Raw genomic sequence first — 20842 nt, 5'->3', positions numbered from 1 at the left:
AGATGGGTAATATATGTGATTTTGTTGACAGCAGGTAGGAGAATGTGGGGTTAAGACAACCATGTCTGGCCTGTCTTTGTCTAAAATATGATCTTAAACCTCCTGAGATGGAGCTGCTAAGTTTAGTCATAAGTCTAAGTAAGTCAAGGATTCCTGGAGCTTAGAGGTCACAGGGTTAGAGTCATCTCTCAGCAGCTTCTTTATTAACTTGCACACATACACACACAGCAGGAGTAACAGAAACATACACGCAAAGATCACACACAGAAAGTGATGACGTAGCCTGTTCACACGTACAAAGCATCTAGTGTCCTTTTCTATGTGGAATGAAGTCAATGGTAAAAAAATGTTTAAACCAATGCAAGTGTTTTTGCTGCTCAACGACTCGTTTGTCACATTTGTCATGTGTTGCTCGTAAATGACAAAGAATAAACACATATTGAACACAAACACTGGTGCAAAAAAATAAAACAGAACACATCAAATTAAGTCAGCATTTGATTTGCACTGAATTCGTTTTGCACCATGATGAAGGATTTTCTTTTAAAAACAAAAGAAAGAAAAAAACAAAAGCAACAGATTACATAAAAAGACAAAACTGGGTGAATGCTTGGAACAACCTACCTGCCAAACACCGAAGAGAATGCACAACATAAAGTCCCTGATGAAGATTGCTAAAGCAGTTATTGAAATGCCTCTTCCAGGCAGCCTAACTATTGTGTTTACTTTGGATCAGACTTCAAAATAAAAGTGATTCGTGTAAAAATCTTGTTTTGGAACTATGCACAGCTTGGTCTTCTTGCAGTGCCATTCACAAGTGTTTGAAACACATCTCTACAACAGAGGTGGAGATTGCAAAGCTAGCCTACAAATACATTAAATTTTTAAACAATCTTGCTAAAGTAAATCAGATAATCCTTTAGAAGGAAAAGGCTGCTCACAGCAAATATTGATTTTATTTTTCTTTTCTCGTTTACTGCATTCTCTCTAAGATTAAGAGATAACTAACACATTTACCGTATGGGATACAATGTCTGATCTACATGTGCTTCCTTTGTTGAGGCTGGGGAAACACAGGCCAAACACTTGTTTAAGTGGAATACACACACTTGGAATTTGGCTTGGATGGTTACATCCAGCCCAACCAAAGAAACAAGACGAAGCCGCCACATGTGAGCCAAACAAACAATATGTTACCGTACACTTGAATGGACGTGTAACTGCTGTGCTGTTTTTAGTGTTCTGGTCACTGAGTGTTCAGTCTTCTTCTTCAACAGTTACGAGTGTGTGTGTGTGTGTGCACATGTTTACATATCTTTGTGAGGACAGAAAATTGGCACGCTGCTATACCTGTGGGGACGTCCTCACGAGTTTGAAGGCATATTTGAGGGTCAAAATGTGGTTTTAGTGTCAGGGTTACAATTGGGTTATGGTTAGGTTTAGGCTGAGGGTCAGGGTTAGGCATTCATTTTTGATGGTTAGGGTAAGCGGCTACGGAAAGCATTATGTCAATGAGATGTCCTCACGAAGACATGAAAACGAGCGTGTGCGTGTGTGCATTACCACTGGGGTTGAATTGCATGCAGGATATAGGTTTGTCGTGAGCTGGGAAGTGAGCCACCACTCCTTCACCGTCCGAGTCCTCACTCACCAAGACCTGGATCGTATGAACACACACACAAACAAAATCCAAATCATTTTCTAACAATGAGAACATTAAACCCAGAGAGGGACTTTCCCCTGCTCAAGGATTTCTCTCCACATTTTGGTTTGGTGTGATATTGTCACAGCAGGGTGATTTTGACATCACCCTGCTGTGAAACAGCTGGAAGTTTAACTCCTTTCCGAGTGTGCCATTGCCCTCTTGTGGACAGAATATAATAAGCATGTTACCTGAAATAAGACAAGTAAGCACTTTGTTGAAAAACCCACTTCTTCTGGTCAAAGAAAATATGAATCATCATAATTTGAGCTGTATTTCATTAGCGCTAGCGCTTTACAAAGATGCTGTACTGAGACCAGTGTGGACAGGATATGGCCTAACAACAGAGACAAGAATATGGACAAATTTACTTTGGCAATGATGTGGCTTTTCACATGTGGCTTTGACAATACCCCATGACACAGGGTCTTCCCGTAAACAGGCACAAACTGCCATCAAATGCAGAACTGGCTTTCCCCTTGTGCAACTTGCCAACAAAAATGAAATTGTAAGTTATTTTGTACAACTAGAGGCTGCTCCTAAATCTCCATACAAAGTCTGCTGTCAATACTGGGACAAATCTAACACAGGCTGTGCTGAGACCAGGAGCTGGCAGAAAACTCCTTTAGTCACACAGAGAGATTAGACATAAGCCCAGACATGAGGCCACTTTGTGCAGAAGTACCGGTGTTTGAGAACACACACTCTTGTTTAAAAGAGTTAAATGTGGCCCCGGTGTTGCACTACGGATGTCAGGAAAGCTGGCCAAACATTTAAAATCTAAGCTAGTCCAAACAAGATAGCCTCTAAAAACTAAAAGGATTTTGTCTCACACTCCAAGCAAGATCTTAAGGATCCAGGGGGAAAAAGGGGAAAAGGCGGGAGAACAGCATGAACAGAAAGAGGCTGGTGACATGAAGCAGATCACTTTTATTACAGTGCAAGCAGACAATGTTGTTCTGTTAGGGAATCCTGCTGGAGCCCTTTGAAACAAGAGTGTCCTCCAGAGAACCGAGCCCCTGTTACACAGGGGAGTGTGTGTGTGTGTGTGTGTGTGTGTGTGTTGAGGCTGCTGTTCCAAATAAGGAGCAGTGATACAATGTAGCTCCAACCTCATCCAACTGGAAGCGATGGGAATGTCTTGGATCTCCACAACGACACAGGAGCTCACCTCAATCATATTCGTGACTTCTCTCATCTCTCCAGAATTTACACCTCCAACCTCCGTCTTAATACACTCTCGACTGTCCCCACCCCTACTACTCCCTTCAACCTCCATTTCTCCTACACTCTGAGTGCACCCCTCCCTCCTTGCCTGGCCTCATCAGTGTTTACGGCCAGTGTATGGTTACAGTGTGTCGCCTGGTGACAGAGTGCAGACCCACTTCTGAAGGCTTAGATCCAACTTATAAGACTGGTTACAGGGCGGTTACAGTCGCAGAGGAAAGGAGAAGGCAGAATGTGTGTGGTGATAACATCACTGACAAACTGTACTACGTACGAAAACACACCTCATTAAAAATGTGACCGCTCCTGCAGTGTGATTAATCACAGTTTGGAGAGGCTGAGGAAAATTCAGGGATAAAAGCTTTTAGCATTTCTTTTGCAATTAAGAGGAAGCCAACTGGTCAATCTGTAAACGAGGTTAGTGCAGCATATTTTCATTCTTACTATAACACACACCTAAGCTAGTCAGACCCAGAGTCAGGATAATAGATGCAAACTTACCTTAGTCATTTATGGAATGACACTATTTTTGGGGGGACACGTTCTGATTTTTTAGCGGCTTCCTTTCCTTTTTATTAGACTGTTTATTGTGATAACTCCTGGTGACCTTTGTTGTTGGTTGGAAGTTGTTTTCAAATTGCACTGCAAAATAATTACATGCACCAAACATTTACCAATATACTTTTCTATTTATTTATTTATTATTGCAAATACATCATTGTATACAACTTTAAAGGTTGAGTAGAGTCGTGCTCGGTGTTACATCAACCATAATTCATGCTTTGAAATATCAGTGAACAATAAAAATTTATTTTAGCAATTTAAAATTATGTTATTTGGTTTGTTGTGCATTTTTATTACTTAATATTTATATTTAATGTATAATTTTTTAACTTACTAAATTTATTAATTTAGCTTAATTTTAATTGCCTTAACAAATGCATCAAAGCTACAATGGGATTAAAAAAATATCCCCAAAAATATTAATGTATTACTTCTCTAAACAGGGCACAATAACCTGAAGACCATCTGTAACACTAATAATGCCTTTTTGCTGCATTACGCCACAAAATTGTAAACCACTGACAGCTAAAGTGAATAACAACAACTTTCTTGTTACAATAAAATAAACAGCAACAGCCTCTCCAAGCATCTCCTCTACAAAGTGTAAAAATTATATATATTAAAAAAAATTACTCCAAAAAATACGTCCAGAAAATGAATTTCCTACAGTCTTAAATCCAGGACCTGATTTAGCATGTGGTGCATTGAGTCAGCCTCGAGCTTCATGTCAGGTTGCAGCTGCATGTTTACAAAGTGTCTCTGTCACCAGCACGGCCAAAACAGACAGAACTCTGGCTAAAAGCTCAGTTGTTAAAATATGCAGCATATCTAACTCACACCTTTAGGTTAGTCGTGCAGAGCCAGGTAAAAGAGACTGAGTGAGTCCAAGCCACCAAGCCTGCTTCTTGCCAAGCCACAGAGGCAAAGTTTTATTTACCTGGGACATACATGATGAGACCAAGGAAGCAAAAAGCCCATTTGCTGTGTGTGTCTAAGCAGTAACTTTCTATAAAAGTCACTTAAACAAGGCTGTCAGGTGGTAACAGTGAACCCAGTTTTTTTTATTTATATATATATATATATATATATATATATATATATATATATATATATATATATATATATATATATATATATATATGTATATATATATAAAAATCACAATTAAACTTATTTAAAGAATACTTTGCAAACAGCAAACAGTAAGACAAGACGAAGCAGGAATGACTTTATGTTGGTCCATCCACTGAATCTAGTGTTGTTAACTTGTGACCAACCTAATATACAAGCTGGTGACAAATGAGAGGAAAACCAACATAAATGTTTTAACAGGGTGTTTTTCGCTCCACAGCTGCTTGCCATGAACTGCAACAGTGTGTGAAACTGCAGGGATGAACATCGTTCTTCCATTTAATCTTTTGGCCCAGTAAGTCATAGCAGAGGTGTTTGATTGGTTGAGGCCAACAGCATATTATTGATATAATGTTTGTACTCTGTGATCTACTGAAGGAGTCTTTAGCTTGAATTCCTTGCCTGCTCATTTATTCCACAGACGGAAAACAAGACATATTAAGAATTCTGCTGTTGCTGGTGTTGCATTGTTTATTGCTCACCACATTAATAATGTGCATGGCCCCATTTTCTTTTTTTAAGATGCCATTCCTCAGTGAATGCAGGAGGTGCTCACTTTAATGGATGTTGTAAGACTGTAATGGTCAGTTTTGTCTTTGTGTACTGGAAACCCTTCAGCAAATTAATAGGAGACATTATCCTGCAACTCAATTCCTCGGATGAACACAATGGCAAAGCATCATAGACTGTATATAAAAGATGGTATCACTGACTGGTTTGTGAAGCACCGGTTTAAAGGGGTACCAACCATTTACCATAGAAACCCAACTACAGATGAGCAAATGATTGAATGTCAAAGCAGTATAAGAGTTTACCTTTACACTCTGCATCCACTCGACTCTCTCAGCACGAGTGTTTAATTAAACTACAAGACACGGAAGGCTTGTAGTTTAATTGCAACTGCTGCAATGAGATATCTCCTTCGATTTGAGGTCAATACCAACTAAAAAAAGCATCACAGTTAATACTAATAAAATGTAGTATTTTAAAATCATTTCAAGCAGCAAACAACTGAACTGACCTGTCCTTCTCCAACACTGTGTGTGTCAATAATGGTGACCACACCGGGGTTGTGTGGGCTGCGACGGCTTGCACTGTGAGATGTGCCCTCCTCGTCTGGAGTGCTTGCCGGTATGGTGCCTGCTAGCTGGGTCACGACTTTACCGACCATCGTCAGACCTGTTTTTAAAGTCTGAGGAAGAAAGAAAAAAATATATAATACACACCTGATGTTATATATTCCCAAGCAATATATTCTATATCTATGTGATATCTTTGGTTTGGGTTGCAGTGCGCATACGTGCTTCTGTGCATGGGTGCATGTATACAGCATGTTCACTTGATGCCGGCTGATGGCTCGCAGTGCTGATGACTTGACTGCAGCCATAGAAGACACGTGCGTGCGCGGGAGGCTCCTCTGTGTCCGCTTAAGGCCCAGCCAGGGTGTCTGCCTCAAACACACCTCTGTGGCTCGATTGAGGGAAATGGATAGTGCTGCTTAAGTGGAGTCTATCTCACCTACTACACTGTCTTACTCTAATGGAGTCCAGTGTGTGTGACTGTGTGTTTGTGTGTGTGTAAGCACCAAAGGGGCCCCGGAGAGCCTAATCAGGCATTCAGACTAGGCGGCCCTGTCAATACAGTGTGGCGCCTTGCATATGTTGGGTCTGGGGATCACCCGCTGTCTCTCTTTGCCACTTGACCAGACACACTAACAGTGGATGCTACGTGCATGCACTGGGGTGTGTGTGAGTGTGTAAAATGCAAGAAAAGACATCAATTATTAAGTGAGGCGTTTGGCTCCTAATTGATCAACACTAATGTGTTTTCTAATCACTGCAGTTGTGGAGTTCTTAGTAGTCCAAACAGGAGTTATTGATTTCCTAGCGCGCAGGGGGGGTTTGGAGGAAGATCATGCCTCAGGGCTCACAACACTTACACACGCAGAGCTGATGTTACTATCTAAACACGATACAGCCTAATCTTTATGTGAACGGTCTTTCTTAATTATACACCCAGGAATGACAGGCAACAGGACTTTTGTGCTACATAAATTCCCTGTAAGACAGAAAATTCAGAACAGCCCAGTCGGTCAGCGCCACTGCCTTCTCTCTCTTTTTTATAAACAAAAGCCATTATACTTTAATGCTGCCCCCGCCCTCCTCCTTTTCTGTTCCCATGTCTCTGGATGTCAGCACTAAGAGCCAGCGTGTCGCGCCACAAGCCAAAGGGAGATACCTTGTCATCCATATTGAGATATATGGTCCTAAACGAGGAGAGGGCGGGCAAGCAGACTGCCTGTCTGCATATCAATACCCCCTGCAATTGTCAACCCATCACCATGCTGCTAATCTGTTAGAAAGACAGTTGTCTTTTTGATGTATAGCCTTGTTACCCCACTAATGAGTCATCTTCGCACTAGCTGTGAGATCCACATGCTCTTTGGAATCAATTAGCCCTTCTTCTGTGACCAAGTGGAGAAACAGACTAGAACCATATGAGGAGCTAGTTCGTCTGCACGTGTTAGCAAGTTGCTTTATTGGCCCAGGATTTTATTTCACCTGGTATCAAAGAGAGCGCTGCTGGCTGTTAGTGAGCCATCTTAGAGCCACTTCCCCATGATGCTGACTGAAACAAGACCAATGAAGAGAAACAGATTATAGTGGGAAGCGGGAGATCAGCAGGTTGATGAAGTGTCTCATAAGCTTAGCCACAGTCGGCCAGGCGGCACAGGTGGATCCAATGTCAGCACATTTACAGATGGTGCCGGCAGAGCTGGAAATACCATCTTCTGTGCCGTTTTATCTGAGTGTCAAGCTTACCGTAGGACGTTCAGACTGATTACAGCCATATTGTGAGAACGTGAGTATAGTTTTGAATGTAGTTTTACATGTTCATAAGAACTCACATCTATCTAATAATTAATCCAGAGCAACGTCTCAGTTGATTCGCTATCTAGAACCATAAATTTTAGCTCACGAATGCCAATCTGAGCGTGTATGGACTTTGAGAGGAGATAATGTAATGTTTTTATCTGAAATACACTTTAAAAAAAATAATAGCCAGACATGTTCTCCTGTGCATTTCTTTTATGTTCACACCTATATATAAATAAAGCTGTGACACATTCAGCGTACTTCTCCTGAACACAGTGCTTTAGAGAATGCCATTTAGGATGTTATTTATTAGGATTTTTTATTTATTTACTTTTGAGGAAGAAGAAGAAAACCTAAGAATCTCGATGAGAGAGAACGATAACACATGTAGAGAAAAACAGTTAAATGTGTGTTTGTACATCACTTACTTTGGCAGCGTTGATCACTGTGGCGGTATAAGACTGTGCATTGTCACCACAGGCTCCTCCACGAGACTGGTGACATCTTATCAACTGGAAAAAAGGTAGATTTACTAATAAACACAAGACGTATAACGGACGTCCGAGGGAGATGAACGAAGAGGTAAATTTGGGAGAATTAACCCAGATGCAGGCATTTAAAAGGTTTCCCTCTTCACTCTTTAGAGGAAATTGGTGTTGTCGTCAAAGACAGGCTGCACGACCAAACAGCCTGCTCTGATTAATTTCATATACAATATCACTGGAATAGCTCCGTCCCAGTATTACTCTTGAAAAACTAGATTTGGTCATTTCTGAAAATCCGTAGGCACAAACAGCAGCCCCATCTGTCAATTACTTGAGTGGGCCAGCACCAAAACACTACTTCACATTAAAAGTATTACAGGATGCACAATAGAACATTCTGGTTTTTGTAAATACTTAACAATCCCATTAAACAGAAAACTCCAGTACATCTGCTGATTTTCAAAATGTTATCATCTCTAGTGGACTCTTCTTGGAATGAGTTGTTTATCCAGACAGATTAAAGAGGCAGAAAATAGATAAAATGCATTTTTTTGGATTGTAAATATGTCGCTTCTCTGATAAGGCACTTCTGCACTGGATGAATATGTGTGTATGTGCAGACTACCTTGTTCTCAGCATAGGCTAGCCAACGGCTTCCCAGAGCTATTGGATTGAGGCTGGGGCCGGGGCAGGGATAGCAGCCTGGAAAGACACAATGACGGCCATAAGACAGTGAGGACAGAGACATACAGAAACAGATATGAAATAAACTAAAAAAAAACAACAAAGAAAAACAGGATTGCAGACAAACCAACTCATGCTCTTTTACTGCTTTTTTCAGGTCAATTTACCTTTTTAACTAATAAATTTCTAATAATGGAGACAGCTGGTGCTTCAGTTCAGTCCCTGCCACTCAAAGACTTACGATTCATCTCACTGTCAATAAGAGCAGGCTTACAGTCAAACAGAATATTTAGAGTGGTGTGGATTATGTTGATTGAAGAATTGAGTCCAATTTTACAACTTGTAAGAAGATTTTGCACAAATTAATCAATACAAGTGTGGTCAAGTGACATTATTAAGACAGTCTATACCTTTTTGAGACAATCTCTTATTTAAGCTACTTTGGTAAGTAACCTCATGACTGAAGGTCTGCCATAAAACAGGAACTCCTCCCTGGAGAGTGTCTGAAACCATCTTAAACCGCGTGTTTGTGGGGAGTTTCTTGTTTTGGAAAATAAACGGGAGTCTGATGAGGCTGACGTGTCTATATGTGTGTGTGTGTGTGTGTGTGTGTGTGTGTGTGTGTGTGTGTGTGTGTGTGTGTGTACACCCAGGATGACCTAATGGAGACTGGTACCCAATAAAATTGAAGATGGATCCTCTGGTGATTGACCAACACAATAACCCTTATGGGGATATATACAAACGCACAAACAGGATGACACACGTGTGTTGTCATCACAGATTAAAATAGTAACCAGTGCTGAATGACGAATAAAACTCTTCACAAACGCTAAAATCGCATATTTTTCTCTTTTTATCGATGTAGAAGTAAACACTGGCACAAGTGGAACGTGTTTTAACCAATACCATATCTGACAGGAGTTTGCTCTTCAAGACAGAATCAACCAAAACCAGGCCTGCATGTGCCCGTAAACAGAATGAAGAAATTATTGATTTCATCATAAATATCTTTAAATGTAAGCAGACACAGACAGTGACAGTCTCTCCTTCCCAGTATGGCAAACACACAAAGCAGCAAAATGCTGATCCAGTGATGATCTTTTAAAAAGGTAGGTGTTTGTCTCACACGTGCACAAACATGCAAACACATTTAGCTGATGTAAGTGCACAGAGGTGTGGGGCAAATGGCTTGCTGACAATAATTTATTGCTCAGGGAGCAGATGAGGTGGAGGCTTTAGTGTACTGTGTTGGGGAAGGAGCCGATAGGAGGGTCGGTGGGAGTTTTAGGTGAGTCACAAGGGTTGCTGGTGATGCCAGAGAAGGTTTTTTTGCCCCTCCAAGGCCAAGCAAGACAGAAAGTGTCTGACATCCTGGGTGGAGAGCATGTGACTAAACCAGAAGAGGGAAAAGACTTGATGGATGGATCGGCTGATCTTTCTTCTCCGATACTCCCAGTTTTTAGAAGGTTCTTTTTCCTTCCTGAACATACAGGCCAGGTTTTCACCCAAGCCAGCAAAATCCTTTCTGTGAGACACAAGATGCTCAGTCTAAACTATTTGTTGCATAAAAAAACAACAACATTTGAAAAATCCCACAAAGATTTAACATTACAATATAAAAAATGTTTTTGAACAGGTGTTGTTTAAATAAAATTGAAACTCCTCTTTTCACAAGAAAGTGAAAAATCACTTTCTTGCAATCCAAAAGTGCACGAGCACACCTGGTCAGTGTGCGTGAGGTCAATAATGCACATGCCTGGATTTTTTATGCAGGTTTTAAGGTCAAATATTTGAATGGCTGTTGCATCGTTTTGGCTTTACACTAAATGTTTGACTGCTGGCTGCTTCATCCCACTATTATGATTCAAATTAATAAAGGACTCATCTGAAATCTAATTAGCTGAAAAGCTTCTACAAACATCCATCTCTAAATCTAAGTATTATCTCTAACGTGCCCACATAAAGTAAACATTTTGTACAAGCAATTTCAAAAGAGCTCAACCCAAGTAAAAAAAATCCCAGATTCGGGGAAATAAATTATAAAAAAAAAAAAAAAAAAAAAAAAAAAAACACATGATGAAGAAGAAAAAGCTGAATGTGACAGAGATAGAAACACAAACTAATGAACACTGAATACAAACTGTCGATAGAGGAAATTCAGAAGCTCTACTCTCAAAATGTAAAGCGACTTCACCTGCTACAAGCAAAAAAATGTGAATTTCCTGAAAGTGGCAAAAAAGAACAGGAATAATTTTAACAGAAGAACACATGAAGAAAACCAGTACTCGCCAATTTTGCTGTGGCATGCAAACACAGGTTGTAAAAGACAACCTTTGTGTTTGAAAAGACGTCTGCGACAAAGCTGCATAGCAGCACCAAACACTTCCATGAGCAGTGTGTGGACAGCATCACGTTTGAGGCTGGGCCTGAATGCCTCGGAAACATTTACGAAACAATGAACTCAAAAGTATTATTAAGACATACATGTGAAGGTCAGGGCAGCAGCACATGACCAAGTGTGTTTTACTTAAAATTTCCAGGACTGATAAACAGTAAGTCAATTAAAGACTAACGTTGAGGGACACAGTTCGAAAACTTGCTTCCAGTTACGTTTTATCAGAAAGGGAAAACGTTTGGTTTCAAACGCATGTGAAAAGTAGTCGTCGTCTTGTTTATGAATCCTCAAACGTTTCCACACGCACTTTTTGTAAAAACACATTAAGGACTACGATTGTGAGTCGTCCCATTCAAAAGCCAAACAGGACTGAGCAGAGGAGAAAGAAAGTTTCTGGGGCTGAGCAAGCACCAGCTAGGAGCACACACACCACTCGATGCAAAGCAAGAACATAAACAAGGGACAAACACTAAGTGCTCATGAAAACATGACATGCCCACCATCACATCCCTGGAGAAGAAGAGCACATGCAGAGGTAGAATTGCTCATCCAAAGCAGATCTCCCCACATCACAGGACCCTTTGTTTACTGCTTTTATGGCCAAAACAGACCAAACGATGTTATGAAGAGGAGGCCCCTGCATTCAGAAACGATTAATAACTATTGAATATGTTTGGTTTCCTGCTGCCCAGACGCTGATAGGGAAGGCAGGCAGACAAAGAGGAGACACATTAAAGCCAGCCAGTAAGGTCAGTTTACTCCAGTCAATGACTTAAGTAGACAGCAATGGCCTTGTAATACAGTCTGGCATTTCTTTCACAGACTCCCTGAGCAGAGACGGCAGGTACAGCCGGGAGGATGCGAGGGCTGTGTCGTAAACAGTTTTCCTGTGCTGAGCTTCAAATGAAGGGTCTCACCATCTTGTCTTGATAAAAGCAGTTTAGTCACAATGCGATGCTTAAGAGGATTCCACTCCAGCAGGTCTTGGTGGCTTGTATTATAATCAATGATGTGCCTTGTATTTGTTTGGGTTGTGTGATGCGGGCATGACAGACTCGCTGATCATGTTTGGAAAGATTAAGTTTGAAGAAAGAATTTTACGTGACTGGCACTGTTTGTTTGTGCTACTACACAAAGTACAGGGCTGGGGTTTGGCCCCGTGTTTGATAAATACATATTTCTACAATAAAATAATGACAGGCCACATGTGACAACAATCATTCTTGTTTTTGATGTGAAAAGCAATTGATTTCTGTAACCTATTAAAACCTCCCTCTCTTTTTTTGCCAGATTATGTAGCAGGCTGAGAGAATTGAAAGAAGACGTATTCTATGCATTTTAATGTTTGTCATTTCTTGTCGTTCTCAGAGAGTAGCTTTGCATGATTCACAGTCGAAAAAAGCAACACTTATTTGCCTCATGTTGGGTTAGTGCAGCCGCTCGGCTCACCTCAATCCCAGGTGAGCTCTGTTCTCACAGCTAGAGCCGAGTTGATACACAGCAGTAGAAACCAGAGCACCCAGAGAACGGAACAACCACTCTTTTCCAACTTTATTATTTAAAACTTTTGCCATGTTCGATATGAACAATTACCCCTGGAGCAGTAAATAAGCATTATAGGACTCATGTGTTTAATATTCTTACTTGTAACAAAGAACTTCTTGGTGAATGTGCAGCTGTCAAATGCTGCAATCTTCTCTTGCAGGCTCACAACAAGGATACTGTGAGAAGGAAAAACCATTCATGTGACTACATGACAAAAGTCTTTTTAAATGCATTTACTTATTCTGTTTAGCCAAACTCACTGTTTGTTGCAGTGGAGGTCATAGATAGGCGTCTTGAACTGAATTGATTTAACCATTTCCCCCGTCCTTAGCGAATACAGGTCAGCGCAGCAGTAGGGGGGGCTCGTCCTGGAGAAAAGAAAAAAAAAAGGGCAACATTTTTAAACACCATTAATTTTAAAGTGTTTGAAAACTTTATGAACTGATAATCTAGTAACCACTGATAAAACACTGGGACTTCAGACTTTCACCCAAACGCTTCACTTTTTCCATTTGTAACTAAACTTTAAATTGTGGAAAGTAAAGCACACTAATAACATGCTTAAAAAAAGCAAAACACACCTGATATTCTTTGTACAATGAAAGTTACTACTTTTTCAAAAACTGTAGGTTTCTTTTCTTTCACCTTTCAGTCCCATTCATCCCTTCATCGCGGTTGCCTAGGTGACCCTCTAGCAAGGTCATATGTCAATCAACAATCTTCTCTCTCACTGGTAGTCTCATCATCCGCTCATCAATCATGGGTCTCACCCACTTCTCATGGCCCATAGTTATTTTGCCTGAAGTCACTTCCAGCGTGTGTGCAGTTTACCAGGTTTCCAACAGACACGAGTTTTCAGGTAATTAACAGAATTACATCTGCAGGAATGAAAAGTCCTGTTTTCTACTTTAACTTTGTGATTTTGGTGGTCAGTTTTTCATTTAAGGCTTTATCACTGAACTTGTCGAAACAGATCTACTTTTTGGGAGACCAGCATCGTATGCATGATTCAAAGTAACCAATATAGGTGGCTTATATAATCCAAAGCTGCAGGATTACTACACAGAAGGCTTAGCATGAGCAGCATGTTAGCAGAGCTCCTCAGAAGGCATTCGGGCACTGTTGTCAGCTTTAGGTCACGCGTGTTTTGGGAGTGCTCACAGACCAATCACACAATCGTTGTGATTACGTGCATTAATGTATGAAAACAAACTTGAAGCACAAAAATTTATTTGATTTCCCGACGTCCCACTGCCCTGCACCTTCTGGGAATCCAGAGTAAAGGGGAGTAACATGAAGGGCAAAAGGGGAAATGCTTTGTCATGAAACACATTTACTAGAAGCCCTTCTATCAACACAGCAAAGAAGAGGGGTGTGTAAGGGAGCTTATCCAACAGCAGGCAACGGCTGCTAGAACAGGAAAATTTAGACATAAATCTTAATCAAGAGACTCCCCTCCACTACCCCCCGTCCCTTGTGCCCCTTCTCTGTCTCTGCGAGGAACGCCTCTACTGCTCTTCCATTCTCTGTCAACCTTGGCAGGGCCTGTGGTGCCGTGTTGGCTGAGGATTCAGGGGTGAACTGTAGTGTTAGTTTTGTTTTTTGAGCCATAGGACGAAGTGCTTTCAACAGTCCATTTAGTCTGCTTGTGCATACTAAGTGTAGATACATACCTCATCAGTCTCAGCATGGATACTTTTTGGACAAATGGAAGGCAGTGATTCTAAAATATAACAATGACTTTCATGGCAGATTAAAGGGAAACGGTGTGATATAAAACTTCAAATTCTGTTGAATGGAGTAAAAAAACAAAAAACAATTAAAAACATGTTACAGAGAAGCACAAAAACAGCTGCACACTAGCACTGATTATATCAACATTGTGAAAGTTAGGTGAAGAAGGAGAGTCGACATGATCGATAACATCCCTTTACTGATGAGTAGAGCCAGTGGAAGACACCATTAGGAAGTGGCTTCAACAGCAGACAGCTACTACCAAGTTACAGCAACTCCCACCGAGGGAAATCTGGACATTATTCAAATGAAGACATCATTATGGAAAGACCTTCATCCATTACAAGAGACAGATGACCTCAGCCACGTTGAATATTCCAGCAGCACACCCTGTTCTGACCGACTCCTGCGTCAAGGTCCGTCTGCCGTGCCAGTCTTCACTATTGCTTTTCTTCTTTGTCTGTCACTCTGATTCAAAACTATCGCACAAAATAAACCCACTGTGTAATATACCAAAGGCAAACCATGGAAAACATACATGACATTATCAGGAGACCCCAAAAAAGCCATTTACAGATAAGGAACAGGATCGAGTGTGATACCTCTAAAGTGCCTGTTTATGAGAATCAGTGGGTCACAGCCAGCGAGGGCTTTCAATTTGTTATAACCCTTTACTCATATGAGAGCGTTGATGCATCACAACAACACAATTTACAGCCAATAATCATGCAACATGTTCGCAATGACTAGCAATGCTAACATCCTAATGTTCACTACAACCACCACATCAGTTTAGATGTTAGCATCCTAACACCAACCTATCAGCACCAAGTTCAACTGCAGGTGAGCCTAACATCCTTTTTGTTGGATGAAAAGTAAGGAAACAATGTTCACAAGACTAGAATAGATGTAGAAAATATAATGTTAATAGTTCAGAGCCTTGCTGTGATCTTTCACTGGTGCCCAGAAACTGCAGTGATGTTGGTGTGTTGCAATAAAAAGATTCAATAATCAAATGTGTCTCTGTAAGCACAGGCCCTTGGAATATGCCCACCCTTTATTTGATTGACCAACGTACCTTGTTACCGAACGGCAGAGCAGACGCATCAAGGCAAAATCTGAGCAAACAGTCTATTATGTGTGAACTGATCCAGCATTTTTTTGTTAGATTCTTCTGCAGCAACACCTTCATCACTCTAGTCTTAGTTAAGTAAACAAGGCTGACGCATTTTTGGCACAATGCTTTTGGCACTCTGAATCCATCCATACCACGTTTTCCAATGCAGGAAGTGCTTAATGGACCTGGTGATAGAGCACCCAACTTGTCTTTACCCCAAACAGCCTTCTCTTCAGCCCTCCTCTTCTCTCATTTCTTCCACCCTGGATTCCATGGTTCTTATGTACACTCTCGCTGTATTTGTGCAGTGTTTCACATGTCTCATGACTACTGGGCCATCATTTCAACTTGAAAAATCCTGCAGACTGATATTTGTTGAAGATGTGTTAAAGATGGAAGAATCTCAACAACTTGTTCATTATGACAAGCTGGAGTGCTGCAGAGATTAAAAATGTAGATGATGTTTTCACAAACTTGTCTAGCCTTTAGCTTCTTTTTATGTTATACAGTGCACCCAGAAAGTATCCACGGTGCTTCACTTAATCCTTTACAACTAGTAATAGCTGTAAAAGTAGCAGAAGCAGTAAGAAGCAGATAGTAGCAGTAACAGAATTTCCCAAATATGGAATAAGTAAAGTTTTCCTATTTCATAAGTGGTGTTTTAGGAACACAATCCTGTGGAACACTCTGTCAACATCTGTTTAAAAATCAGCTTGGACAGCACAGACACAAACACGACTTCACCACTCACTGCTAACACACACATGCACGCACACTCTCGCAAATGCACATGTGTTAGGTAAGATCAGAGGCACTAAAATCTGACATGCATGTTTTTTTTTCCTTAACACAAACAAAGGGAGGAACACACACCCAGAGATGCAAAATGAAATAACTGCTGCAACAATACCCAGCAACTATCTTGATGACTGATACAAGAGTGAAACTCTAAGGGAACATTATGTGTTACACATCCACACACGCTTACGCACAAACATTTATACACACAGGTACATACTAACGTTCTTTTGTATATTTCCGAAGCTAAACAGCAAAGGCGCCAAGTGAGAAGTTGGGTCACAACCTAAGCCTAGATTTTAAACACTGTCTCAAGACTAAGTGTGGACTGTGTTTTTCTGCCTGGATGCTAACCCAGCTAATCCAAGTGTGTTCGTCCCTCCAGTGGCTCCTGCCCCTTTAGGAAGACAGAAGATGTGCCGTGGAAAAAGTTTCTAAGAATCCCCGTTTCATTTTTCCATCCTGACAGTTAATGTCTCCGTCAACATTTCAATGGTGCTCGCCCTGCAAGTACAGCGACCAATACCAATCAAGAATACTGGCATTAAGATTAATCCGAAAATTTCGCTCAACGATAATTTACTTTCAGGCGGCTGCATCATTGATTTCAGCATTATCAGAGTCCGATCAATCCAATTCAAAGCTCTATCCCGAAAAATGGGCCCCTGGAATTGATTCAAAGGGACAATGATAACCCACTGTTATAGAATCAAAATGGCACAGGGTTCAATTGTTTTGCTTTTGCAGTATTTTAACAAATGACCTAGTTCTAATGGAGGCAATGTGGGGTCAGATGTAATAAGATTTCCTGATGCCGGGGACACTGGGGCGTAGGTTGAAAGCAAGGCTAAATCACAATTATCATTATGGATCATGGCGGGATGTCAGTCCTTGCACATGTTAAGGTGACGCCGAGCACCATTGCCCAGCTCAGTAACAGGCCTATTATGATGGCCCTATTAGATCAATGTGTCAATTACTATTACTCAAACTGGCCCTTGGGTCTGAAAGGATATAAAATGAGGGAGATGGAGGAAAAGGGGCTTGGCTCATTTACTTCCTGTGACAGGACAAGAAGCTACTCCAAAAATTAAGGAGAAAATGTAAAGGGCTTGTCAGATACAGAACTTGAAAACGGCAAAATGACAACAGAACATGGTTAGAGAGAGAGAAACTACATTTCTGTTAAATTCGTCTGTTGTGGGATACGATGGCATAAAGAGGAGGACTTGAGTGTCAAACTTTAGTATTTTTATGTTCCAACCAGAATGCCAGCCTCAGACACGCTGTGTCCTTCTTGTGAAACCGAGTGAAAAGTTAGGGGATGAACACAGTCGAACAGTATTTGTTCTCTGGGGAGCATTGGGAACATCTACATTTAATGTCACAGCAAAGTCGCTGAGGTATTTTAAACCAAAAATGTCAACATGATCGCCAAGGCTTTTAGTCTGGGGAAGAATGGCACAGCAACCAATTTACCAATGTTTCTATGATTGTATATTTAAAATAGCATTTTAGTCCTTAAGAAATGTAACTTCTTTGAAAAAAATAGTGTCACCATTGAAACTACAGTACGAGCACCTGTAGGCTAGGAAGATCAACCACATAGAAATTGTAAGACTTGAGTTGCGGTCAGTTTGGGACGGTCCAGAATTTTCTGAATTTAAATTGCTGTGGGCATAAAACAAGTACAGGGCAGACTTGCTGAATGCATAACTATTTCAGATGGTCTTACAGTAAATGCTGGCTGCTTGGGTCATTTTTGTCTTCTACTACTCTGCACAGTGCCACATTTATAAGCATGCATTTTAATTTTAGATACACAACGGTTTACAACGGTCATTAGGGGCTATTATGGATGGCACGTGTCTTATTATTGTGTCATTACTTCCTCCTGGATTAAACATACTGACATCTGTCACTTTTCCTTTGAGGCAATCTGCACACGTCTTTCCATGAATGTGAACTTAAACCGGGAGATCCAAACCACAAGATTTCATGTGACTGTAGAAAGCATAAGATGGAAGCCATAGAAGGAATTAAAAAGAAGGCAAATAAATTAATTTACAAGGAAGGGACTTCACCACATTTCCTACTGCTGCAAAGTTTTACAAGCTCCCCAAATATAGACGACAATTACATAGTGTGGAAATGCTACACAAATACAAGCTCGGTTTGGGAAGCTGAGTCTGCTTCTGCTGAAAGATAGAACTCTGATGCTCCAACTGCAGACTGTAAAACTTCTGAGGAATGGGAATCGTAATCTCACTTTTCAATATTAAAACCAGAAATTTAGGATCAGCCTTGCCAACAGACAGCAGTTTATGCCAACACTGAACAAGTACTCAGAGCTCTCCTCAGACGTTTATTCTAGGCAAGATAGAAAAGTGTTCTTGACAATAAACTCTCTTAGAAGCTACAGTTTCCACTGCTGTTGTTGTAAAGGAAAAGAATTACAGGTAAATTTGGATGAATTTTAATTTAGTTATCTTTTAAAAAATGTCCAGCTGTTTGCTTCCATTAAGAAAATTACTGTTTGCATTACAAGCTTTCATGAACGATGCATTTAAATATGCCAAAGATGTATTGGAGTTGGAGACCAACCAGTCCCGCCACCAGTCGACCTGCACAATTGTGTTGTCATCCAAAGTGGTCAAGCAGAGGGTGTTGTACACTCAGCCTTTGGGTGACTGCTTGTAATCAATTATCAAATGCAAAAAGATTTTATGTAATCACTGGGCAATCACTGATTTTTCCTAGTCTCACATATGTCATGTTTTTAAGCTAGCACGACTAAGACATGTTATTTGATGTACAGATATTTAAATGAGATATTATCAAATGTGCAAAAAATTATTTTAAATTACAAGAAATTTGTATTTTCCACTATTCAGAGAGTAGTGGTGGTGTAGGAACAGCCTCGAATGTTCTAGTTCACAAAAAATTTGGAAAACAATATAAAAAATTTTTGGCCTATTGTATCTCAACCAAAATCTTGGACTAGCATAAGACTTGCACTAGCCTCCACCTGCATACGCACCCCATTTACAGTTGTAGTCAGAAGTTTATGACTTTAAATATGACTTTTAAAAAAAAGAAGAAATGGGTGCACAATTTGAATTTATTTAGGATTTTCTCTCATTTACACATGGTCAAGTACACATACCGGCTCGAACATAGACATACACTTAAAACTTTTAATTATTCATGCTGAAGGTTCCACAGTGTCTTTTAATTTGACAAGGCCAAAGCTTATTCTCGTTAGTGATCAAGATCATGGATGATTACAACTTGCAGTTTCCGTTTTTGTAGTTTTTCTCTTTCCAGTCCAAAGTGAGTTTTACTTGACCAAGTCGAAAATCAACACCTTAAAGCTCAACTGAAAATTGCAGCTGCCCATATGACCAAGCCAAATGCCTTCTGGAAAGGACATTTTATTTACAGAGAAGACAAAGATTGACCCATCTGGCCACAATGACAAGAGGTATGTTTGAAGGTGAAGGTGAAGCTTCAAACAGAAGAACATAGTACCAACTGTCCAGCATGGTGGTGGTAGCATTATGCTGTTTTGCCAGTGGTACTGGTACATTGCAAGAGGACTGCCTCCAAATTCCTTAATTTCACTTCAAATCAACAGCTTGATGGCTTAAACCATACAACTGGGTGGTCCAACGTGAGAATGATTCCAAAAACACATCAAAACTGGTCTTTACAGGGGTAAAGCAGACTAACACTAAGCTTCTAGAATGGCGTTCCCAAACCAGTTCCCAACCAGTCCAATGAACTCTACCAATTCTGGCAAAAAGAGTGGTCAAATAACCCGCTAGAATTACACCAGAAAATTGTCAATGGCTACCAAAAGCATACTTGATAAGGGACACTTAACAAAATGTTATTGGGTGTATATGTATATATATTTGAGCCTGTATGTATACTTATGACCCTGTATGGCGCTAAAGAAATTAACAATACATACAATAATTCTAACAGTTCAAAGAAATCATTAAAACTCTCAAATTACCATGACATTTGTCCCCATGATGAGTTTATGTAAAATTCTATATTTATGAAATCAAAGGGAAAGAAAAGAAAAACTGCAGTGCAACGTTTTTTTCTCTACTCCTCCTTATTTGTTTTCTCTTATGACTCTTATTGGCTCTCTGCTGAAACCCAGAGCTCCCCTTCTCCACACACAAATACTAGCCACATCAGAGCCTACTGGAGGCCTGGGGGAGCCACAGTGATTCCGGCAGGCTGGAGGCATTAGCAGGAAAGTAATTAGGGTAAAAAGTTCAACCACAGCTCCATGTCTGCCAGAAATACATTTCCTCCACTATTTAATACTTCACATAATAATAAGAATAATTGCCAGCATTTTGAAAACAAACTACCCTGTGTTTGTCCATGTGTATTCATGTACAGGCTTTTACTCATTGTTAGTGTTTATGTGTTAAAGCATACTGCATTAGAGTGAAAAGTGCAGCTAAATAGATAACAAACCCATTAAATCTGACTATACTAGCTACAAAACATTTTTAAAAAAACTCCTACAAGTTTGTGACTCAAAGATGTGTAACATTA

The 20842-nt window shown here is 40.3% G+C and overlaps 1 protein-coding gene across 3 annotated transcripts in view; it reads right to left on the bottom strand.

Moving 5' to 3' along the window:
- The window catches only part of bcas3 (BCAS3 microtubule associated cell migration factor), a 318948-nt gene that overhangs the window by 274932 nt on the left and 23174 nt on the right, over positions 1 to 20842 (bottom strand). For all 3 annotated transcript variants that reach the window (XM_080889011.1, XM_080889012.1, XM_080889013.1), the window contains exons 8-13: positions 12873 to 12980; positions 12712 to 12788; positions 8611 to 8687; positions 7929 to 8012; positions 5646 to 5816; positions 1564 to 1657 (exon numbers count right to left, since the gene is read on the bottom strand). In XM_080889011.1, coding sequence (XP_080745137.1) covers positions 1564 to 1657; positions 5646 to 5816; positions 7929 to 8012; positions 8611 to 8687; positions 12712 to 12788; positions 12873 to 12980 — 611 coding nt within the window. The remainder of the gene's footprint in view (positions 1 to 1563; positions 1658 to 5645; positions 5817 to 7928; positions 8013 to 8610; positions 8688 to 12711; positions 12789 to 12872; positions 12981 to 20842) is intronic.

The sequence above is a fragment of the Rhamphochromis sp. 'chilingali' genome (assembly GCF_963969265.1).
Source record: "Rhamphochromis sp. 'chilingali' genome assembly, chromosome: 8".
Taxonomy (NCBI): domain Eukaryota; kingdom Metazoa; phylum Chordata; class Actinopteri; order Cichliformes; family Cichlidae; genus Rhamphochromis; species Rhamphochromis sp. 'chilingali'.
The sequence above is the reverse complement of the archived record's forward strand: the minus strand, read 5'-3'. Positions and strand labels throughout refer to the sequence as shown.